Below are 18,412 nucleotides of genomic sequence, written 5' to 3'. Positions count from 1 at the left end.
AACTGCCACATTTAGGTGGCTGGATCCATGAGAAAGAACAATGTGTTGCAGATCCTAATACAAATCCAGACCTAGTAGTAGTATCTAAATATGTTTCCACAGAAGGTAGAACTTTCTTTCTTTACTTTTCTTTCTCAGCTGGTATACGGTAACAAATAGCAGAGGCAAGAGTGATTAGGCATGATTGTATTCAAGGGAGGTTTTGAGCCTCAGCCAAGGTATGTACTCCAAGTTGCTGAATTGTCGAGATTTTGGCCTTGGCTTCGGTCAAGATGTCTGCTATCTTTTAAATAAATATAATATAATTTAATTTAATTTAATTTAATTTAATTTAATTTAATTTAATTTAATATGATTTAATATAATATAATATAATATAATATAATATAATATAATACTAGATGGCACTTACACACAATAATCTACAGACCTTGTTGTGAGCAGTTTCATTAGGAACTACTTTCTTTGTCAAACGTACCAATGTGCTGAAGTTGCATAAACTCATAGACGTGTGGCTAGCTATGTAAGATAGCTAAGCTAGCTAATGGTGCTGCTCAGCCGAGAAGTGTGGACATCCTGTGCTGTCATGAGCTGGAGCCTACAGGAAAAAAGTCTGGAAGGAAAAAAAAAGAAAAAAAAAACTTTCCATTTAGATTTTGGGGCTGTATTTTATTGTACGTTTTCCTTAACTATTTTCAATCCACGAATATGTCTTTCCTTTCGCTGGAAATATTCTAGCTTTTCTATCATATTCTGTCCTGAGCTACATTAGCATTAGCGGGACACCGTTGCTCTTCCTAATAATAGACAGTGCAGCATAAAAGATCCACATTTATGATGCACATTTGATCAGGTTTTAGCAGCTTCCATCAAATAGCTGTTAGCTGAAGTGGCTGTTGTGCTGCTTGAACTCACTTTTTTCCTTTGGATGTGAGCCAGGTAAAAAAAAAAAAAAAGAAAAAGAAAAAAGATCCAATTCAAATGAACTGCTAATTATATAATAAAGAGTATGAACTGTGTAATGACTAATGGACTCACTATTTGTGCTTGTGTAGATTTAATTGATGTTTCTATCACGAATAAGATAACATCAGCCACTTATATGATTTAATTATGAATTATTAAATTCATATCTTCGGTATATCATATTGTATATACTGCTGAAACAGACCAGTGGATGAGAGGTGAAAGGTTTTTTTAAGCTCCTCTTCAGCAATAAGTCAGCATAGTTGCAGTTTGTTTTTATGTAGCAGTTTTCACCTTCTGACAACATTTCCGTCAACAGCTTGGCAGTCAATGTAAAGTAGTAACACTGTGTTCAAACTCACATAATTCATGATAAATCGCTGTTTAGCTTCTCCCATCTAACCAGGTAATTTCTGAATCAAAAAATGATGATATGCTAATTCTATGTGCCACCAAACGATTGCAATCTCCGAGACCTGCCACTGTAAACCGGTTAAAAAAGAGAAACATGCAGGCTGTTAATGCAGAGTCGTTCTAAATCTCATCACTTTCTTTAATAGTGACTATAATTAAAATAAAAACACATTCTAAATCCTTTTACACATGCTGCCAGCATGTAAGAAGGTGAGGAGAATCATAATGCCATTAAATGTGTTTACTTTTTCCTCTCTGAAAAGAAAATGTCAAAAACAAGGAACAACACGTGAGCCTCATCTGCACACACACTCCAGCCTCTGATCACTCAACAAAAGACACACCATCTTTGTTAAATGCCTTCTCCTCCATTTGGCAATGCTCTCTGAGTGTCCAAGAGGTGTTCTTATCCATTTAATATATGCTCACAGTGTATCCTGTCAAATATAGATTTGAATCAATAGCACTCTGGAGTGGCTCGTTAAACTTAAATCAGCTTGGAAGTGGTGCATGCCTGCCTCACAGCTGCTGTCATTAACCACCGCCTTGCAGATTATTGGAGAAACGTCCTTGTGTGAGCAGATTCACCAGTTTACCTGAGGACTGTCGGCTGGAACTCCGGTGTTGGACGAACCAGCAATGAAGAACAAATAGCTCATATCCACACCCTCTCGGAGCAACACTCAACCCCAGATCAGTTTTCTGAGTGTCGAACATGCCTCGGGCTCGCTCAGACAGTGGCTGTAAAAAGTTGAATTCATATCAGATGTCCTGCTAATGACCAGAATTCATGCTGAAAGTACTTTTGAAGCTGCTTCTGGAGCAAAACCTACTTCTCTCGCTGTCCATCTGTGTGCTCAGTGTGCTGCAAACTGTTCATATTCAGATCCAGTATCTATTGATACGATGACGTCACTGGCCAAATTCTGGATGCAGAATTCAGGGCTGTCACTTCATTATTCAAAGTTTGAATTATATTTCTTCAAATATGGGGAAAAAATGTACATATTTGAACTTGAATGATCTGGGTTGTTTTCCAGAATTAAGAAAATCATATTCAAAATCCCACTGACATAACTACGGTAATAATTAAAAGGCCAGTCTTGGAACAGTATGTGGTGTGGCTGGATGTTTTTTCTTTTATTTGTCAGAGCATTTGATTTGTTGATTTGTGTTGGGACGCTAGGAGATTTTCAACATATACAACAAAAAATGCTTCCAGAGTAACTTACCAACCCTAGCTTTCATATAATTGTTTATTTAGCATTCATGTTTTTTAGTGCCTTCAACAAACACAATTTCCCAGAAGCCCCAGACATTCATGGTCAAACTGTCCTTGACAAATAAAGGCAACGATAAGGCTGTTTGCCAACTTTTTTATAAAGCAGCGACCTAAATTACTTGTCAATGACAACACGCTGACTATCTTTCCACTCAGCAGAGGCACCAGAAACAAGTGTACAACTGTTCATCCGCAGGCTCCTCACCCAAAGTTTGTGAAAAGGCCACAATTGATGAGATAGGCAAGGACACACAGCCTATGACCTTGTTTCTGGGAGACGGTTTAGATCTTTTCCCCCGACCCCTGAGAAACAGTTTTTGGCTAAATACAATGTCTCTACATGTTGTTCTCTACGTAAAGTGATACACCATCGACGGTTAGGTGTGCATCAGCTGGGTTGGATGTGTTGCACCACAACAATATATTCTACAGATTTTTAGCACGTTGTGTTTTGGATTTAAATGGCTTGAAAATAAATGGTTGTCAGTGACGTAACCTTTACATAATTTGTAATTAACGAGCTAAAACACACAAAACCATCAGTATTCTCCTCTTACCGTTTCCTCTTACGGTTCCCTTGACTGGCCTCGGCTTAAATCCTCCCATAAACGTCCCTCGTGTGTGTGCGTGTGTGTGTTGTTCTGTTTTTTAACTGCATGAATGAATAAAAATAGTAGAAGTAAGTGATTCATCCACTCTCCTGTAAAGAGTTCATTGCACAGCCCCGCCTGGTGGGAAAGGGTTAACTGCGACAGCAACAATAATGAGAGCGCAGTGAGACGTGTGAAGTAATTAGTCAGTCTACTCTCCAATATTTACCCAGTTAATTATTTGTGAGTATTACTCTTGTCTTCCCTTCAGATGGCTGCCTGTGTTGTTTTTTCCACACCATTTGTCACTGTCCACCTCTTGTGGGTTCTCATCCCCTCTTCCTGTCATTCCCCTTTTTTCTTTTTTTCTTTCGTCTGTAATGGCAGGAGAGTGGCATTTCGGTGAACCTTTGCCAGTGGAGGTGTTAGACCGCTGTCCCCGGTTGTGCGAGGTCAACTATGATTATTTATTCATCTGTCTGTTTGTCTAACGTTAGTAGCAAGATGTGAAAATGGTTGCTAACTTGCAAGAGATGTGCACACCTCAGGAAGGTCAGAAAGCCGAGAGAAGAAGGGGAGGAATCTGTGAGTCCAAAGGTCATGCTCGGCCACAGCAAACCTTATCTCGATTGTTTCTGAGAATCACAGAAACACAATAATGCTGCGGCTAACAGTTCACAGAGCCTATTATTGTCTGTGTAATGACATAGTTGTCTGCAACAATGACGTAGTTAGCTAGCTAGCTAGCTAGCTAATCGGGTTGTTAAACATACCATCAAATTATATTTACTCTGTTGACCATATGCAAAGTAACTGACTTGTAATCTTGCTGGCATAATGTTTTTCTTTTCTTTCTGGCTGATGGCTGAGCCAAAGGTACGTTTCCACTGCATGTTAACCTTACAGGATTGTAATGACTGTTCCAGCGATTAATGTAACTCTTGCCAGGGAGCTGAGTTATTGCTTGTGAAAAAAAAATATGTGTATTTTCATTGTAAAATGCATGAAAATGTACATTAATGCCAGTTAGCTTATGCTAGCACAAAAAGTGATCTGTTGATCAGCCCTTCTAAATTTCATTAATGAACCCATGATGTCTTGTTTGTTTTATTTGTACAAAAACCTAAATGTAAAATTGAAACTTTGTTGTTCTACAGTTCTATGACAGGCTGTTTCTTGGTGTGGAGCAGCTACTTCCTGAAGTCACCGAGACATGAGCCGGGCTAACAGCTTTGCACTGAGCTGAGGTAAGCTAAACTAAGCTAAGCTAAGCTAACTGGCTGCTTGTTGCAGCCTTATAGGCTTTTAAATAACCCAATATGATAGTGTTATCATCCTTTGGCCACTTGGCCTTGGCAAGAACAAGCTAATATTTTCCCAATAAATGTTGAAAACTATTCCTTTAACTTCATAGATGTGTAATTGTCCACCAGCCACTATAAGCGGCCTGAATGGGTGCAGAACGAGGCAGAAATCTATTATCACTGTCATTGTTTAATTAATGTTTCATATGTGGAGGAAATATGTCTCTGACCAATATGTGTGGGGGAGGGGTCAAAGCAGTGGGAATGGGGTGGGCTCGGTTGGTTGAAGGGAAGACAAAACAGTAATTATTTCATTATGGTATGACAGCAATAATATTACAGTAGTGCAGTGTGGAGTGCGCCTATCTGTGGAACAAATGAGCTCTCCCTCAGGAGAGCAGACTGCAACACTGAGCCTAAGGTAGGGTTTGCATTACTGTCTTTCTTTCCCTCTCTCTCTCTCTCTCTCTCTCTCTCTCTCTTTCACACACATACACTTTCTTTCTCCTTTCTCAGCTAGCGTTTTAATATTCTCAGTCATAGCACATGCAATTATTTTAAAAATAAATTTAGCACAGATAGAAAAAAAAAACCCTGGGCCTCTTGGGTGACGCAAATGACTTCCTTGTTTTTATTAGAAGACAAGGTGTTTATTAGGGGCCTTGTTGGCTTATTGCAGGAGGTTTCTGAGTTTGAGTAATTGTCCAATTAGGTGTAATTTCAGGATTGGTGCTAACCCAGGCGATTGTGCTGTAAGAGGAGGACTACCACCGGGACACACATTAATGAATCCCACTGAGACCTGTCTACCTTTAAGAAAGAGAGACTGTGTCTGCCTCTGTTTCGCCTTCCCAAATCTTTTTAACGAGGCATTATAACTGGGATTTACAATTGAGACAAGGCACCACTTCTCCCTCCCCCACTTCATTGTTCCTTATTCTTCACCGTCTGTGCACTGGGTTACAAAAATAATTTATCATTCATGTTATTTCAGTTCTCTGAGCAATTGCCTCTTATTCAAACAGAAAGGTTACCTTAATTGTTATGTAGCTCAGCTATTTATACCCTGGCATAAAAATGCATGTTTGCTGCTTCATGGAAAGGTCACTCATTACAACCCAAATAACTTTTTCTCTGTTGGTGTGGGCTCCTCAAAGTGTTTGTTGGCCACTTCACACTGGGAGATGGAACAAGGTTTTCAGAGAGGGCTCCAGAGGATTTAAGTTGTCGCCACCTATCTGATGTGATGAACTGCTCTTCTCTCGTTTGTTCTCACTTTTGTAGCATATCATCCTCTTTTTCCTCCTTGAAAAAAAAAAGGCTCAATATTTTGGGAAATTCGCTCTCTTGCGGAGAGTTAGGTGAGAGGACGGGGACCACTCGCATGTCGTGTTGAATACAACGACTAGACTACGAATCTACTGATCAGAATGATTTGTGATTTCCACCTCTACCTGCTTCTAGTCTTTATGCTAAGCCGGGTGGCTGCTTTAGCCCTAATATTTTCTCCCCTAAGTCTCGATAATAAAGTGTAACCAAATGCATGACCTTTCCCTAATATTAACCATGTGCCTTGAGCCACCAAAACAACGATAAAAACTTTAATCCTGCTTCAGTTGCACCACATCATCGTCTGACCGAGGGTTTCTATAGTATTTTTCCCACAAATGGTCATCATTCATTTATGAGGTATTAATGATACAATTACAGAACAATCATTTTGAACTTACAATACGTGCTGTAATTTCCACCACTAGGGGGCTCTCTATCAAAGACGTTTGCAGAGTGTTTTGCGGGAAGCAGCCGCTGCTCATGTGTTCTGCGGCGGCCACAGTGTCGGAGTCAGACCTGCGGAATAAACAGTCACATTTGTTAGGTTGGATAGCGAGCGCGACTTAACGAAACGTTGTTTAAAGCATTTGGGATAATGTATGCACATGGCTCAACAAAATATTCCCACATACATGGTTAAAATGTATATACGTAAATCTACGATAACCAGTGTTTGAAGACATACTCATGCCATTTAGTATGAGCAAAAAGTTACTGTAAGTTAATTTTACAATTTGCTATTTTTTAATATAACTTAAACATATAGACATGTGAAAATGTGCGTTGCGTCACTGTTCCAATTACACATTTTTAGCAGGCAGGGTTGTCGAAAGAGATAGACAAATGTGCAAGAACAGGACGAGACGGAGAAAGAAAAAAAGAGAGAAAAAGAAAAGGAGGGCCGTGTCGAGAACTGGAAGGACCTGTGAGAGACACACAGAGGCTGAAATATTAATAAGGGTTGAGGGCTGTGATGTTTAAACTCTTGGACAACATCCTCCTGTGTTTGCAGGCCTGCTCTTTGTGGACAAATAATAGGTGTTGGGCTGGTCTAAAAAATTCAGCACACTGCATAATGTACAAAGGTCTGGCACGGAAGCACAAGGAATGGGGAGCCAACTCCATCAAAGTGGGCTCGGCCTTCACAGTGTGTCCACGCTTGCTCCCTGTGCGACTCTGTTGTTACATCTGTATGGGCTTAATGCTCTAGCAGGACACAGAGACGAAGGGGGAACCACACACTGCAAGAGTCTTCATTAGTTCAGAGCTCAGCGCAACAGACATGGCCTCACACCACCTGACCCATGGAGTGGCCCATGCAGGCCCACTTTCTTTCAGCCGGTGGGGAGATAAAGCACTAAGCTGCTCATATGAATGCCAGCAGCATCAGGAGAAAAATGCATCTGAAGCTCACATCTAGTTTGAGTTCATGTCAAGGTTGCATTACACCCACCCTCCCGCCATCACCACCAAGCACCGCCAACACCACCCTCTCCTTTTTCTCTCCGTCTCCGCTTCATCCCTTCTCACATTAGAGCCTCTCACAGTCTCACCACAACCACTGACAACACCACGAGCACATCACATCTTCGCAGCAGCTACCCACTGCTCATCTTCACACTAAACCTTGTCCTTCTTTCAGGCTTACGTCTCAACACTCCCTCAGAAATAAGCCATTTCAAAAAGATTCATGAGCAGCTGGAGCCGCCATGCTGTATAACTGCAGCCATCACGGGCTTCTTTGCTGATACAGTCTGACGTCTCAAAAGGCTCCGGGATTCAAAACAAAATCAGGTTTCCTGATCCAGCGACAAACTGAGCTATTGGGAAGGCGCTTTTGCTAAGACTCTTTGTGACATGATGATTGGGAGACAGGCTCAAATTCCCTATGAATATGGATGCAACTGTTTATGCCTCCAGGAGAAAAAAAAAACAAAAAAAACAGGCACATACTTGACTGGTAAATATTTGTAAAAAAAAAAAAAAAAATCTTGGAATGCTTTTGGCAAGGTAGGCTATATATCTGTTTTGTTAGCGGTAGATTATTCCTTTCCAGTGTGTGGGTTTGTACTGTCAGTTCATACTATCTTAAAAAGGATTATCTGATGCACCTTGGTCTGATTTCAATTTGAATAGGTGTGAATTTATTTTGCAGTGCTCAATATCACATACAAATAAGTCCCCCTATAATCCAATTCCACCCCCACCAGGAAAAAAAAAAGGATGAAATAAGAATCTCATTATGCTGTCCTGCTTTATGTTGGCTCGTTCCCTCACAAACAATCTTCTGAATTCAATATCAGAGTGTTTACTTGCAGCTCCTGAATGGACAGAAATGTTACTGAACGACAGGTGATATTTTTCTAATTTTATCAAATTCAGGTACAGAGATTCATCCCCGGGCATTGATTCATTTTGAAATAGCTGCACCCCATGTCTTATTTACTGCCCCTGCGACACTGAATTCATAGTGATTGAATGTGGTGGTATGAAATTAGATTGCATTGTGTGTCTCTGGCTAATAATTCCAGATGGAATAGCTCCTCACTCTGCTTGACATGATGCACCCAGAGAGAAATATGGAAGCAGAGAGCAGGAAAGTTAAGGTTGCTTAGGTTCATTCGGAGGCCTTTGAAGCCCAATGAATCAAGCTTTACTAAACCTTGGGAGTGGTGAGGACCTGTGTAATTTGCTCTGAGAAGTGTTCTCTGAGGAGGTGTGTGATGCTTCTGGCCTCAGGAAGAGGCCTGCCCTCTTCTGAGAGCATGGTGTGATGTGATGATAAGATGAGGTGTCCTGTTTAAGAGCTTGATTAATGGCAGAGGAAGAGATGGCCACTCAGCACAGACACTGTTTGCCTTTGCTGAAGCACACTTCTGTTTCAGGCAGGGGAGCACGCCTGGGGTGCTGCACTTCATCCTTTGCCCAAACCCCAAATTACCAACACCACTGTCACCACAGCTCATCTTTACTTAAGGCGTGATGGCAAAGATCACGATCAATTTTCACAAGTCCATTGGAGCAGGCTCCTTCATTATGTTTAAAAACCATTCACACTGATTGATCCACGATGAGTGCATGGTATTGATAAATAATTAAAAAGCTCTCAGTTTAATTTGGGGGTAAGTAGAGGATGGAGAGTGTGGGGTGGGGGGGGGGTTGGGGGGGGTTGGGGGTTCGGGGGCGGGGGTTGTGTCAGGCCAGTCGGCTCTTAGGTGGTGTAATGAAGCCTGGCCTCCTGCTGTGGCACACCCAGCCACAGCTCTGCGTCTGCCTCCCCACTTTGTCCCAGTGGACGCACAACCAGCTGGATTCGTCTGCCATATTCGCAGCAATCAATGCAATCCGGCTTGAAAGAAAATCAATAAGACGTGTCCACTTATGCTGCAGAGTGTAGGAGAAGATCCTTTGCTGGGGCGAAGCTGCAAAACCAGCAGTAGAGATTTTATAAAACGTTCTGTGAGGTGTCACTGTGCTCAAAAATGTTATCATTTTTTAAATTTAAGGCATATCTCAAGATATTTACAGTCCTCTAGAGGCCTATGAAAGATGATATCTACTACTATTCTTTGGAGAACAATACCACAGTGAAGAGAATTGTTGACAGTCACTTGCAGCTATTAGAAGAGAAGATATGAAACAATCCCCAAAACTACAAAACAGTTGTTTTGTTCAATGACAGACGACTGTTGTTTGTCTGTTGTTAATGTTGAAGGACTTGTTCACCTAAAAGTTACACTTGTCTACTTTGGTCTTCATTCATTTATGAAGCAAGTCTTGGAATGAACTGGATGTCTTGTTAAGAGCTACTTTTATGATTAAAATCAGCATGTTCATGTATTTTTAGCTAAGTATAAGCTAAGAGATCTGAAGATAAGAAGGACTATTTTAGAGAAGCAACAGAAATTTCCAAGACATCAGTGAACATATCAGACGTTTCCCTGCTGGCAAAAACAGTTGTTTTAAATCAGGAACCTACAGTATTGTTATATACGTGTGTGATGATAATATTGCAATAGGCAACTGTTTTGCTGAAGATTATACTGATTGCTCAGTGTAATGGATAAATAAAATGACACCATCCACTACACTTTTTGTATCTATAGATTAGATGTTATTTGGTCTGCCAGCAGACTTGACTTTCTTGGAAAAATTCATGGCACAAAAACAGGAAGAGGCATTGTTTTTCCCAATCACTGATCCATTTTAATGTTAGAAAAACTGGACTAACTTTGGTGAAGGCAAAGAAGGAGAATAATAGAATCCCAGGTAGAACAGGAGTGAATGGATCAGCATTCGCAAGCTGGAAAGCAGCAGTGTGTCAAAATCTGCTGCCCCACTGATATTACCGATGGGACTTCCAGACGTCCAAAACTTGCCTACTTACAAATGCACCGAGTGTTTTACTCTGTCTCTTCACAGCACTGAGATCAGGGTTTCTACGTCATATCAGGATTCTTGCAGTTCAGCTTTGCTCCGGACAGTAGCCAGGCTGCTAGCAGTAGCCATGTGGCTAATGCTGTGTTTGCGACAGGGGCGCCAAGAGTAGAACAACAGGGACACAAACTAACTAACTCGAGAAATATACTAAATATGTCACTTTCTCATGAAAGTGAAAAAATCTGTCATTGAGGTAATTATACTTTGTCTTTTTTATTCAAATAAACCCAGGTTGGTGCATTCTAACAGCACTGGAGGGTTTGTCACTTAAAATGTTTTTTTTTTGTTTTTTTTTTCAAAATAAGACTAATTAACAGGAATGAAATTACTCAGTTAGGGGATACTGTGCACTGAAAAATGCAGAATAATGTATAAACAGCATTTGTTTTAAATTTTAAGTAAAATGTCAGTATATCCCTAGACATGTAGTTGTGTAGAAGTGTAAATTTGCAAAAAATGCAATTCTTAAAGTCCTAAACTAAATAATACTTCAGTCCACTCCTTGAGTAAATGTTGCTCTCATCAGTGGACGATCATTCAAACAGTGATCCAGCTTCAGGGAGAATATTGTATTTTCACGCAGGCAAACAGCTCCTGCTGCTCCTCTGGCTTCCTTCAGCAAGGAAGCTCTGCCAGGCTGTTTTGGGGATGATGACCGTCGATAAAAGCAATTCAGTTACATACCACAGAAACATGTGCTCTCGCTGTCATGTTTGAAGGAATCAGAATGTATTAGTCTTTTATGGAAAAGTGTGTGTGAAAGCCTGGTGAGGAGAAGGTGTTGTCTGATACTCTGGGGTTCATCAGCTCATGGGGTTTTTTTTGAATGCTCAACCCACCAAATCCTCCACCCCCTGCTACTGCCACCTGGCTAAACCAGTTAACACCACAGGCTTGAGGTCATGGCTCTGCGACCCTGGTGCAGACAGCTCCTAGAGGTGTGATATGAGGCCTCTGGTGGTGTCTGTCCCACAGCCTCACACACTGCCGAATATCACTACATACCAGTCATGGACTCACACCTCGATTGAAGAGCATGATGACCGTAAATCTGAAACAAAGCAAGGTCGACTCTGACACAGACAGATGGACACTCTTATGCACAAACAAAAACGGACACATAAAGCTAAAGTGGGTAGCCTAACACACACTGCCTGTGTGTGTGTGTGTTTGTGTGTGCATGTGTGTGAGAGAGAGAGGTTGTGGACTTGTCATTTACTGCCTTTCAGTAAAGCGAAAACAGCAGAAAAAAAAGAATATTATGCTGTGTCACACGTTTTAGTGCTGATATCCGTCTAATTGATGACTTTGTGCCACATCAATCCATTATGCATAATTTAACATGGATCAAGTCCCACATTAACATAATCACCCATTGGATATTCTGCATAGTGTGACACGCTGGTGAGGAGCAGAACCCCAGCCTGAGAAAAAGTGACAGGGGAGATGCACCCCGCATGAGTAGGCAAACACACACACACACACGCGCGCACACACACTAGGCTAGGCTAGGCTAGGATGTGGCTGATGTTAAGATGTCAGATCCTTATTCGCTTTAAGCGAATAGTGGGAGTCCAGTCTGAGCATTTTTGTGTTTATGCAGAGCCACATTTGAATAAACAGCCACACACACAAACACACACACACACACACACACACACACACACAGTGAACAGCTTGGAGAGTGAGGGGTGTAGAGCCGCCTGCTTAGACGCTGCCGTTTGCAATCACTAAGCAGCTTTAGTGTCTCCTACCACAGTCCTGATTTAAAATTCATAAATGCTAATCCTTCATAATTTACAGTTTAAAAAGCAGCCCTGCTCACAGGCCCTGTGGCCACAGCTCTGTCAGAGTAATTATACCAAGGAGCTGGGAATGGACTACTAGCAGAGACTTTCAACAGTCAAGGAAATCCCCCTCACTGGCACCAGACCCAATTACTCCAAATACCTAAACAGATTAGCAAGTCATTTTCCAGTTCAATCTGGACATAGGTGCCAAATCGGTGTTATACTTTAGTCAGGTGGGTAAATAGCATTAAAGTTGGGACATGCCTGTTTCTTATTAAGTGGACGGTATGCCAAGTAATTTTATTAGCCATTTCATTTAATTTGTGGCCCCGGTGATTGTCTTTTACAAGGTTACTTGGCTCTCTCAATACCTCTGGTGTCAGAGGGTGATTTGCTGCCCTCTCACTGTTCACTGACATTGCAGTGTGTGTATAGTGTGTGTGTGTGTGCGCGCATGTGTGTGTGTGCGCGTGTGTGTACATCACTGATGAACGGATGCTTCTATCTGGGGAGGTGCCAGTTTGTAAACCAGATTCTTTGTCCTTGCGAGGACAAAATACATTAGTTTAGATGTAGATTATCTGTGATTCTTTCATCCAGGGTCACTAATAGAAAGCCATTATCAAAATGGTCTGATTTCACTGTAATAGTCCACAATGACACCACAAAACCCATCGAAGGCCCAGTGAAAGGGCCCTGCTTTACATGTCAAAGCGCTCGGTGCAAAATGGCTCACCGTCCTTTTAAATGCATAATTAAGTGCCCATCTCAAATATTGATTCATCTCTCATCCTGATGTACTGTATGATAATGAAAGAAGTGTAGACATATGTTAGAGAAAGGGCTGTTTATGCATGTGTGATTACAACGTGAAACAAGCAAGTGGATGACATGTTTTTCACCCGTGCAGGGCGATCCATAATCCAGTATCTAATGCATGACGTCAACTGTTTGGGGTACAAAAGAATGTATAAGAGATGAAAAGCATTAATGTGTACAGTGTATTTCAGCTTAAAGACTGAATGCAATAGGAAACTGTATCCATTTAGATTGAGTAGAGCTGCATTTTGTGTAAAATGACAACAAATCGTATGTTTCACATGTGTCAGTGTTAAGTACAGAGTCCTCGAAGAAACACGGGCAAAAAAGAAAAAATAATGGAAGGAAAAAAAAGATTCTACAAACTTGCAATGTTGCAGGAGATCTCGGAATGTATTTCTTCCATGTCCCTCCTGGTGCTTTGTATATCATGGCTGAAGCTAATGACAATTTTCATTATTGATTAATCTGCCCATAACTTGTTCCATAATAGAACAGTTGTTTCCTCAATTTAAATTTCCCAGAGCCTAAGGTGACTCATTTAAATGCTCTGCTTTTCAGAACAACCCAAACCAAAATGAAAGATATTAAATTTACTGTCATATGACAAAGTGAAGCAAGAAACTCTCACATTTGAGAACCTGTAAAAAATGTAATATTTTTGCTTTTTTTTTTTAAATTCTGCAGATCATTCTTTCTGTCAGTCAGCTGACAGTTAATTGACTGATCAATTCAGCTCTCGTGCACATGAAACTGGATTAGTATTTTCATTACAGAGACAGTTAATGTACCTGTGCACTATATGTTATGTTACTTACTGTGAAAAATATCAGCATGTAAGACAAAATTAAACTGATCCATTATAAAAAACATTTCACAGCCCAATTCATGTTCCACTGCAAAAAACAGTTTTGTCTTCACACCTGTCTCATATTTTCTCTGTCCTATCAGAGACGGCCACAACCCCCAGATGATGCCTGAGCACTATATCACACTGACTCTCATCTCTAAGTGAAAGAAATCAGGACTCTATTAGAGCAGATTAGGAAGACTGCGCTGGACATCATGTCACAAATCCCGAGCTTTAAAGTTTCTCTGTCTTCTCTCTGTAACCGTCAGCCGCGAGGAGTGACTCACAGAGCGCTCGCATGTCCCCTCGCTTCTCTTTTACACAGCGGAGGCCCATTGCTACTGTATAAAAACATCTGCATGTGTGACTGACATTACTGCAATGAATTTTAATTCAGATACAAACACTCGTCGCCAACAATCCCCCTCGTTTTCAGTGCAATGGCTTCCATAGTTTACTCCTAAGATAACATCTTATGCAGCAAATAACTCAATTAATTTCACACACTGCCTTGAGAATATGTGCTGTGCTGAATGTGAGAACAATATTGAAATTATACACTAGAGACAGACAATAGAGGTAGCCTTACATTAGAGGAAACTACCATAACAACTCCTCGTCCTCTCTTTTTTTTTAAGCACAGCAAGTTATTACATTACCATTGTTATAATAAGCTATTTGTTGCTGAGCAGCGGCCTGTCTTAGAGTGTAGAATTAAAACATCAATGAGCAAACTTCATGTCTTTAGAGCTCGGTGTTTAGCCCGGCTGGCACATTCGACTGATGTTGCACAGAAAACCATCTTTGGAATAGGTTAGTTTAGGGTGAATCAAACTATGGTTGGATCAGACCAGATATTTATTTTTTTATTTTTTATATTTTTTTGGCCTTTTCTGGCTTTATTGACAGGATAAGAGGTAAGAGAGGGGGAGTGACACGCAGCAAAGCGACCCGGGCCGGGAGTCCAACCAGCATGGGTAGCTGGACTAAAGACATTAGGCAGTGGTTAGTGATGATAGTACCTTATTTGACATATTAGATACTAGTTACAACAATAGCCCAAATAAATATGGGAGAAACAAAGACAAAAAAACTTGACCATGCACCACATTTCAAGTATCGTGTAACATACATGGTAACTTTACCAGCTAACTAGCATAAGAATTTGTGTTTTTTTTGTACATATTCGAAGTAATTTCGTTTATGAAAAGAGTTTATCACCTCTGGCTTACCCTTATAACTCTAAAATAAAGCATGGTGAACACAGCATTTAGCGGCTAAACTTCTAACTAGACTTGGAAGAGACCAAAATGTGGCTTAAAATGTGGCGATTAACAGAGGTCCATCGAGTGTCTGCTAACACATTAGCCAGAAGCGTCACAAGGTCAGTGCTTATAGGTCAGTGTTGTGTTTACAGCTCATTATGCTGCCGGCAGCTTGCAGTCTGTCTGAGTGAAAAACAAAGGACAGAAGGATAGTGGTCAGAGGGGCTCTGTTAAACTTCTTTGCTCTGCCTGAAGCTCCTTTCTTCGTTTATGTTAACGGACTCCATCGAGAGTCGATGAGACGAGGCATTCGACAATGTTGATAATGTCACTTCTTTTGGATTGTTGTGGAAAATCCAACCCGAGAAGTCCACAGTCCAGCAGCATCGAACAAATCATGCACAGGCTGCGAGAGAGACAGGAGGGGCCTCAATTTTCACGTCACGCTGAAATCCACTCACATTTGGCCAATAAAAAAACAAAACAAAACAAAACAAAACAAAACAAAACAAAACAAAACAAAAAAAACCCCAAAACATGTTACCAATTTTTTAAAGGTCCAATGAGTTGTAAATGGATAATATCCAAAATGATAAGTCCATCAGTGTAGAATCAACTGAAACAAAGACTTTGTTACTGCATGTTATTGCTGCTCTGTTTATTCTGAGTTCATGAAACATATTTTCTATATCTTTTACCCTTCACGTGGATATTATATCTTTCTGTGCAGTTGTAATTTCCAAACAGGAATCAACAGTTTCACACGATAAATATGCTGCTTTTGATGTTGTTTGCGATTAATGTGGTTAACTGTCATGGCAATTACCTTTTAGTCTTGTAGTCTGATGATGATTAACTCACTTCATGAAACAGGCCCGAGGTCTCTCCCTATCAGTGTTCAAAGGAGCAGCCTCAGAATGACAACACACTCGCACATGCTAGTGTATATCTCCTCCAGAACACATCATGGCTTCTAATGTGTCAGGTTTGTGGCGCAGCAATTTCACAACCAAATAGCTCGTGGGAGTGATAAGAGTTTCATTATTGCTTGAGCAAATCAAAGGCAACAAGCAGCATCATTCATAAAACAGATTTCAATATTTCACCTGTTTTAATTTAGGTGTTCAACAAAGCAACAGAGAGACGGAAGACAGAGCAAGAAATAATGGAGAAGGTGGGTATAAATACACAAAGAAAGCAGCACTCCAAAGGATATTGCTTTTAGTTATTCTAGTTGTGTGCTAAAGTCTGAGCTCTGTTTTGTGCAATTTTGAAAAATAAAATCTAATCAAAACAACAATGCAGGAATAAAAGACCTGCCCTAAGGCTCCGTCTTACACTACAGCTGAAAACAATATTATATTTCTAAGTTATTTTAGCTTTGAAGCCAACCACAATGGCCCGAGCCAAAAACACATCTAATGTTAACTTGAGAAGAACTGTGAGAATAATGGAGTTATTTTGCTTATTATCGTGTGCTCTGAGGAGCTTATTTCTCATCATTTCATCTGACATTTTCAGATTAATTCTGCTCAGTTTAACAGTCTGACAAACCCAACATGAGAATTAATACAAAGGGTATATATATAGTTAGCAAACATACCTGCAATGAATGTTTTTTGGGGTTCATAATCTTGTGGTTGAAGTTGTGTCAAACTCATTTTTAATAAGTAGTTTGTGTTGTTGTTGCATTGTCCTAATTGTTGTAATATTTCAGAGGCGTTGCTGTTATTTTGTCCACACCCTGTGCAGTATCTAACACCAGAATCATAGCCCACAATAACAGCTGCAGTGTTTCAGTTAGCTATTAAGCCATGGCCTTGAACACACAAAGAGCAGTTAAGTGCATAATAATCTGATATAACAAGGCCAAAACACCCAAATTAAAAATGGTATTCTCTCTGTACACCTGCTCTAATTCCACTCATCGCTCAGCCTTGTACACATGAAAGGCACAAAGCACCAAGGCTTACTAACGAGTAAACACTGAAGAAGTTCAATTGATTGAAATACAAAGGGATCCAGGAAGGCTGCCTCTGGTGTGATCACAAAGAAAAAGCCATTTTTTTTGAGGGGTCAGGGGCAACTCTCATGCCCCGTTCTTGGTTTCCAACATGGTTGTATTAAATGATTGGGTACCATATTGTAGAATGGCATGCAATTTATTCCATTTTTGTCTAACTATGGTCACTTCTGTTGAGCCCGCAAACCAATGGGTGACTTCGCGTTGGGTTTACGGTGTTCCAGCATAATCAATGTTGTTCCACGACCATCATTTCTACTTTGGACAAAGCAGCCGAGTCCACATTTGGAGCGCACTGTTGTGACTGAATGGATTAAGTAAAGCACTCTCACTCAGGAGATGGGTTTGTATCCTGCTGTTTGTTTGCTGTTCAGTTTTAACACTAAGATCACTTATTATTTGTGTTTCTTGTCAGTTTTCTGTTGCTGTTTGGTTTAGGTTAAGGCCAACAAAAATACTTGCTCCCTTGTGAATATTCTGGCAGTCTTTTTCCCCGAGTTGCAAAGCTATGGTGTTATAAAAATGTGATTGGTCAGTATAAATGGTGGTTCTGGAGCTAGATTAATTATGATGTTCCAGAAACAACACCAACACGGCAATATCAAACCATGCGTGAGGTTACATGGTTCAACCGGAGCTGCTGTCTTGTTCACATGGAGCATGTTCACGTGAGTGCTTTTCTGGCTGAGTCAGTGTTTGATCGTTCAAACTGTGATGAAACAAAGAGCACATCTGGAGTGTTTGTGATATTATTCAGAAAACTGTATTTATTGTATTACGATTGTTTCCTCCCTAAAAGTGATGTATAAATCCCTTGTTGGGCATCACATGACTTTGGCTTTTCAAATGGTGGCCACTGTTCCAAAATCCTCACAGACCCCTGCACTGTTGTCCTGGTTTCAAACCTGCCGGCTGGCTGGGCCTCTCTTTGTGGAGTTTGTATGCACTTCCTGCGTCAGTGTAGGTCTCCTCCACTGTTCTCTCACAGTCCACAGGAGCTTTATTTCATGTTGGCAGGTTTGTTAGGCACATTGCAAAGCCTGAGTTGCCCAATGTGGATGTCTGTCTATGTGTGTTAGCCTCTGCGACAGACCTGCGATCTGCTCACTGTGTACCTGGCCTTTTTCTCCGACCGTCAAAATACAGACAACGTATTAGTGCTTTCCAACACAGTGTGTCCTGTTTAACTGCTTATGCCATCTTCCATAGACTGTTCAGCTGCAGTCATTTTTCATTACATACCGTTTTCTTTTTGTCTTACACAAATTGATTGTGTTCTTATTAGAATTTCACTTTCGTATTCCATCATTTCATGTTGGAATAAGGACACAATCAAG

General features: G+C 40.6%; 1 protein-coding gene across 3 annotated transcripts in view; it reads right to left on the bottom strand.

Moving 5' to 3' along the window:
• Nucleotides 1–18,412, bottom strand: part of LOC119017640 — a 189,350-nt gene that overhangs the window by 57,487 nt on the left and 113,451 nt on the right. The window contains exons 4-7 of one of the 3 annotated variants that reach the window (XR_005074498.1): nucleotides 6,287–6,404; nucleotides 2,214–2,306; nucleotides 1,977–2,121; nucleotides 402–613 (exon numbers count right to left, since the gene is read on the bottom strand). Coding sequence is in view for 1 of the 3 variants with exons in the window: in XM_037094451.1 (XP_036950346.1) it covers nucleotides 6,287–6,404 (118 nt within the window). In the remaining 2 variants the exon portion in view is untranslated. Of the gene's footprint in view, nucleotides 1–401; nucleotides 614–1,976; nucleotides 2,122–2,213; nucleotides 2,307–3,219; nucleotides 3,315–6,286; nucleotides 6,405–18,412 lie in introns of those variants that run through there. The other 2 variants (XR_005074499.1, XM_037094451.1) reach the window with 2 other exon arrangements.

The sequence above is a fragment of the Acanthopagrus latus genome, chromosome 4, assembly GCF_904848185.1.
Source record: "Acanthopagrus latus isolate v.2019 chromosome 4, fAcaLat1.1, whole genome shotgun sequence".
NCBI classification, from domain to species: domain Eukaryota; kingdom Metazoa; phylum Chordata; class Actinopteri; order Spariformes; family Sparidae; genus Acanthopagrus; species Acanthopagrus latus.
The sequence above is the reverse complement of the archived record's forward strand: the minus strand, read 5'-3'. Positions and strand labels throughout refer to the sequence as shown.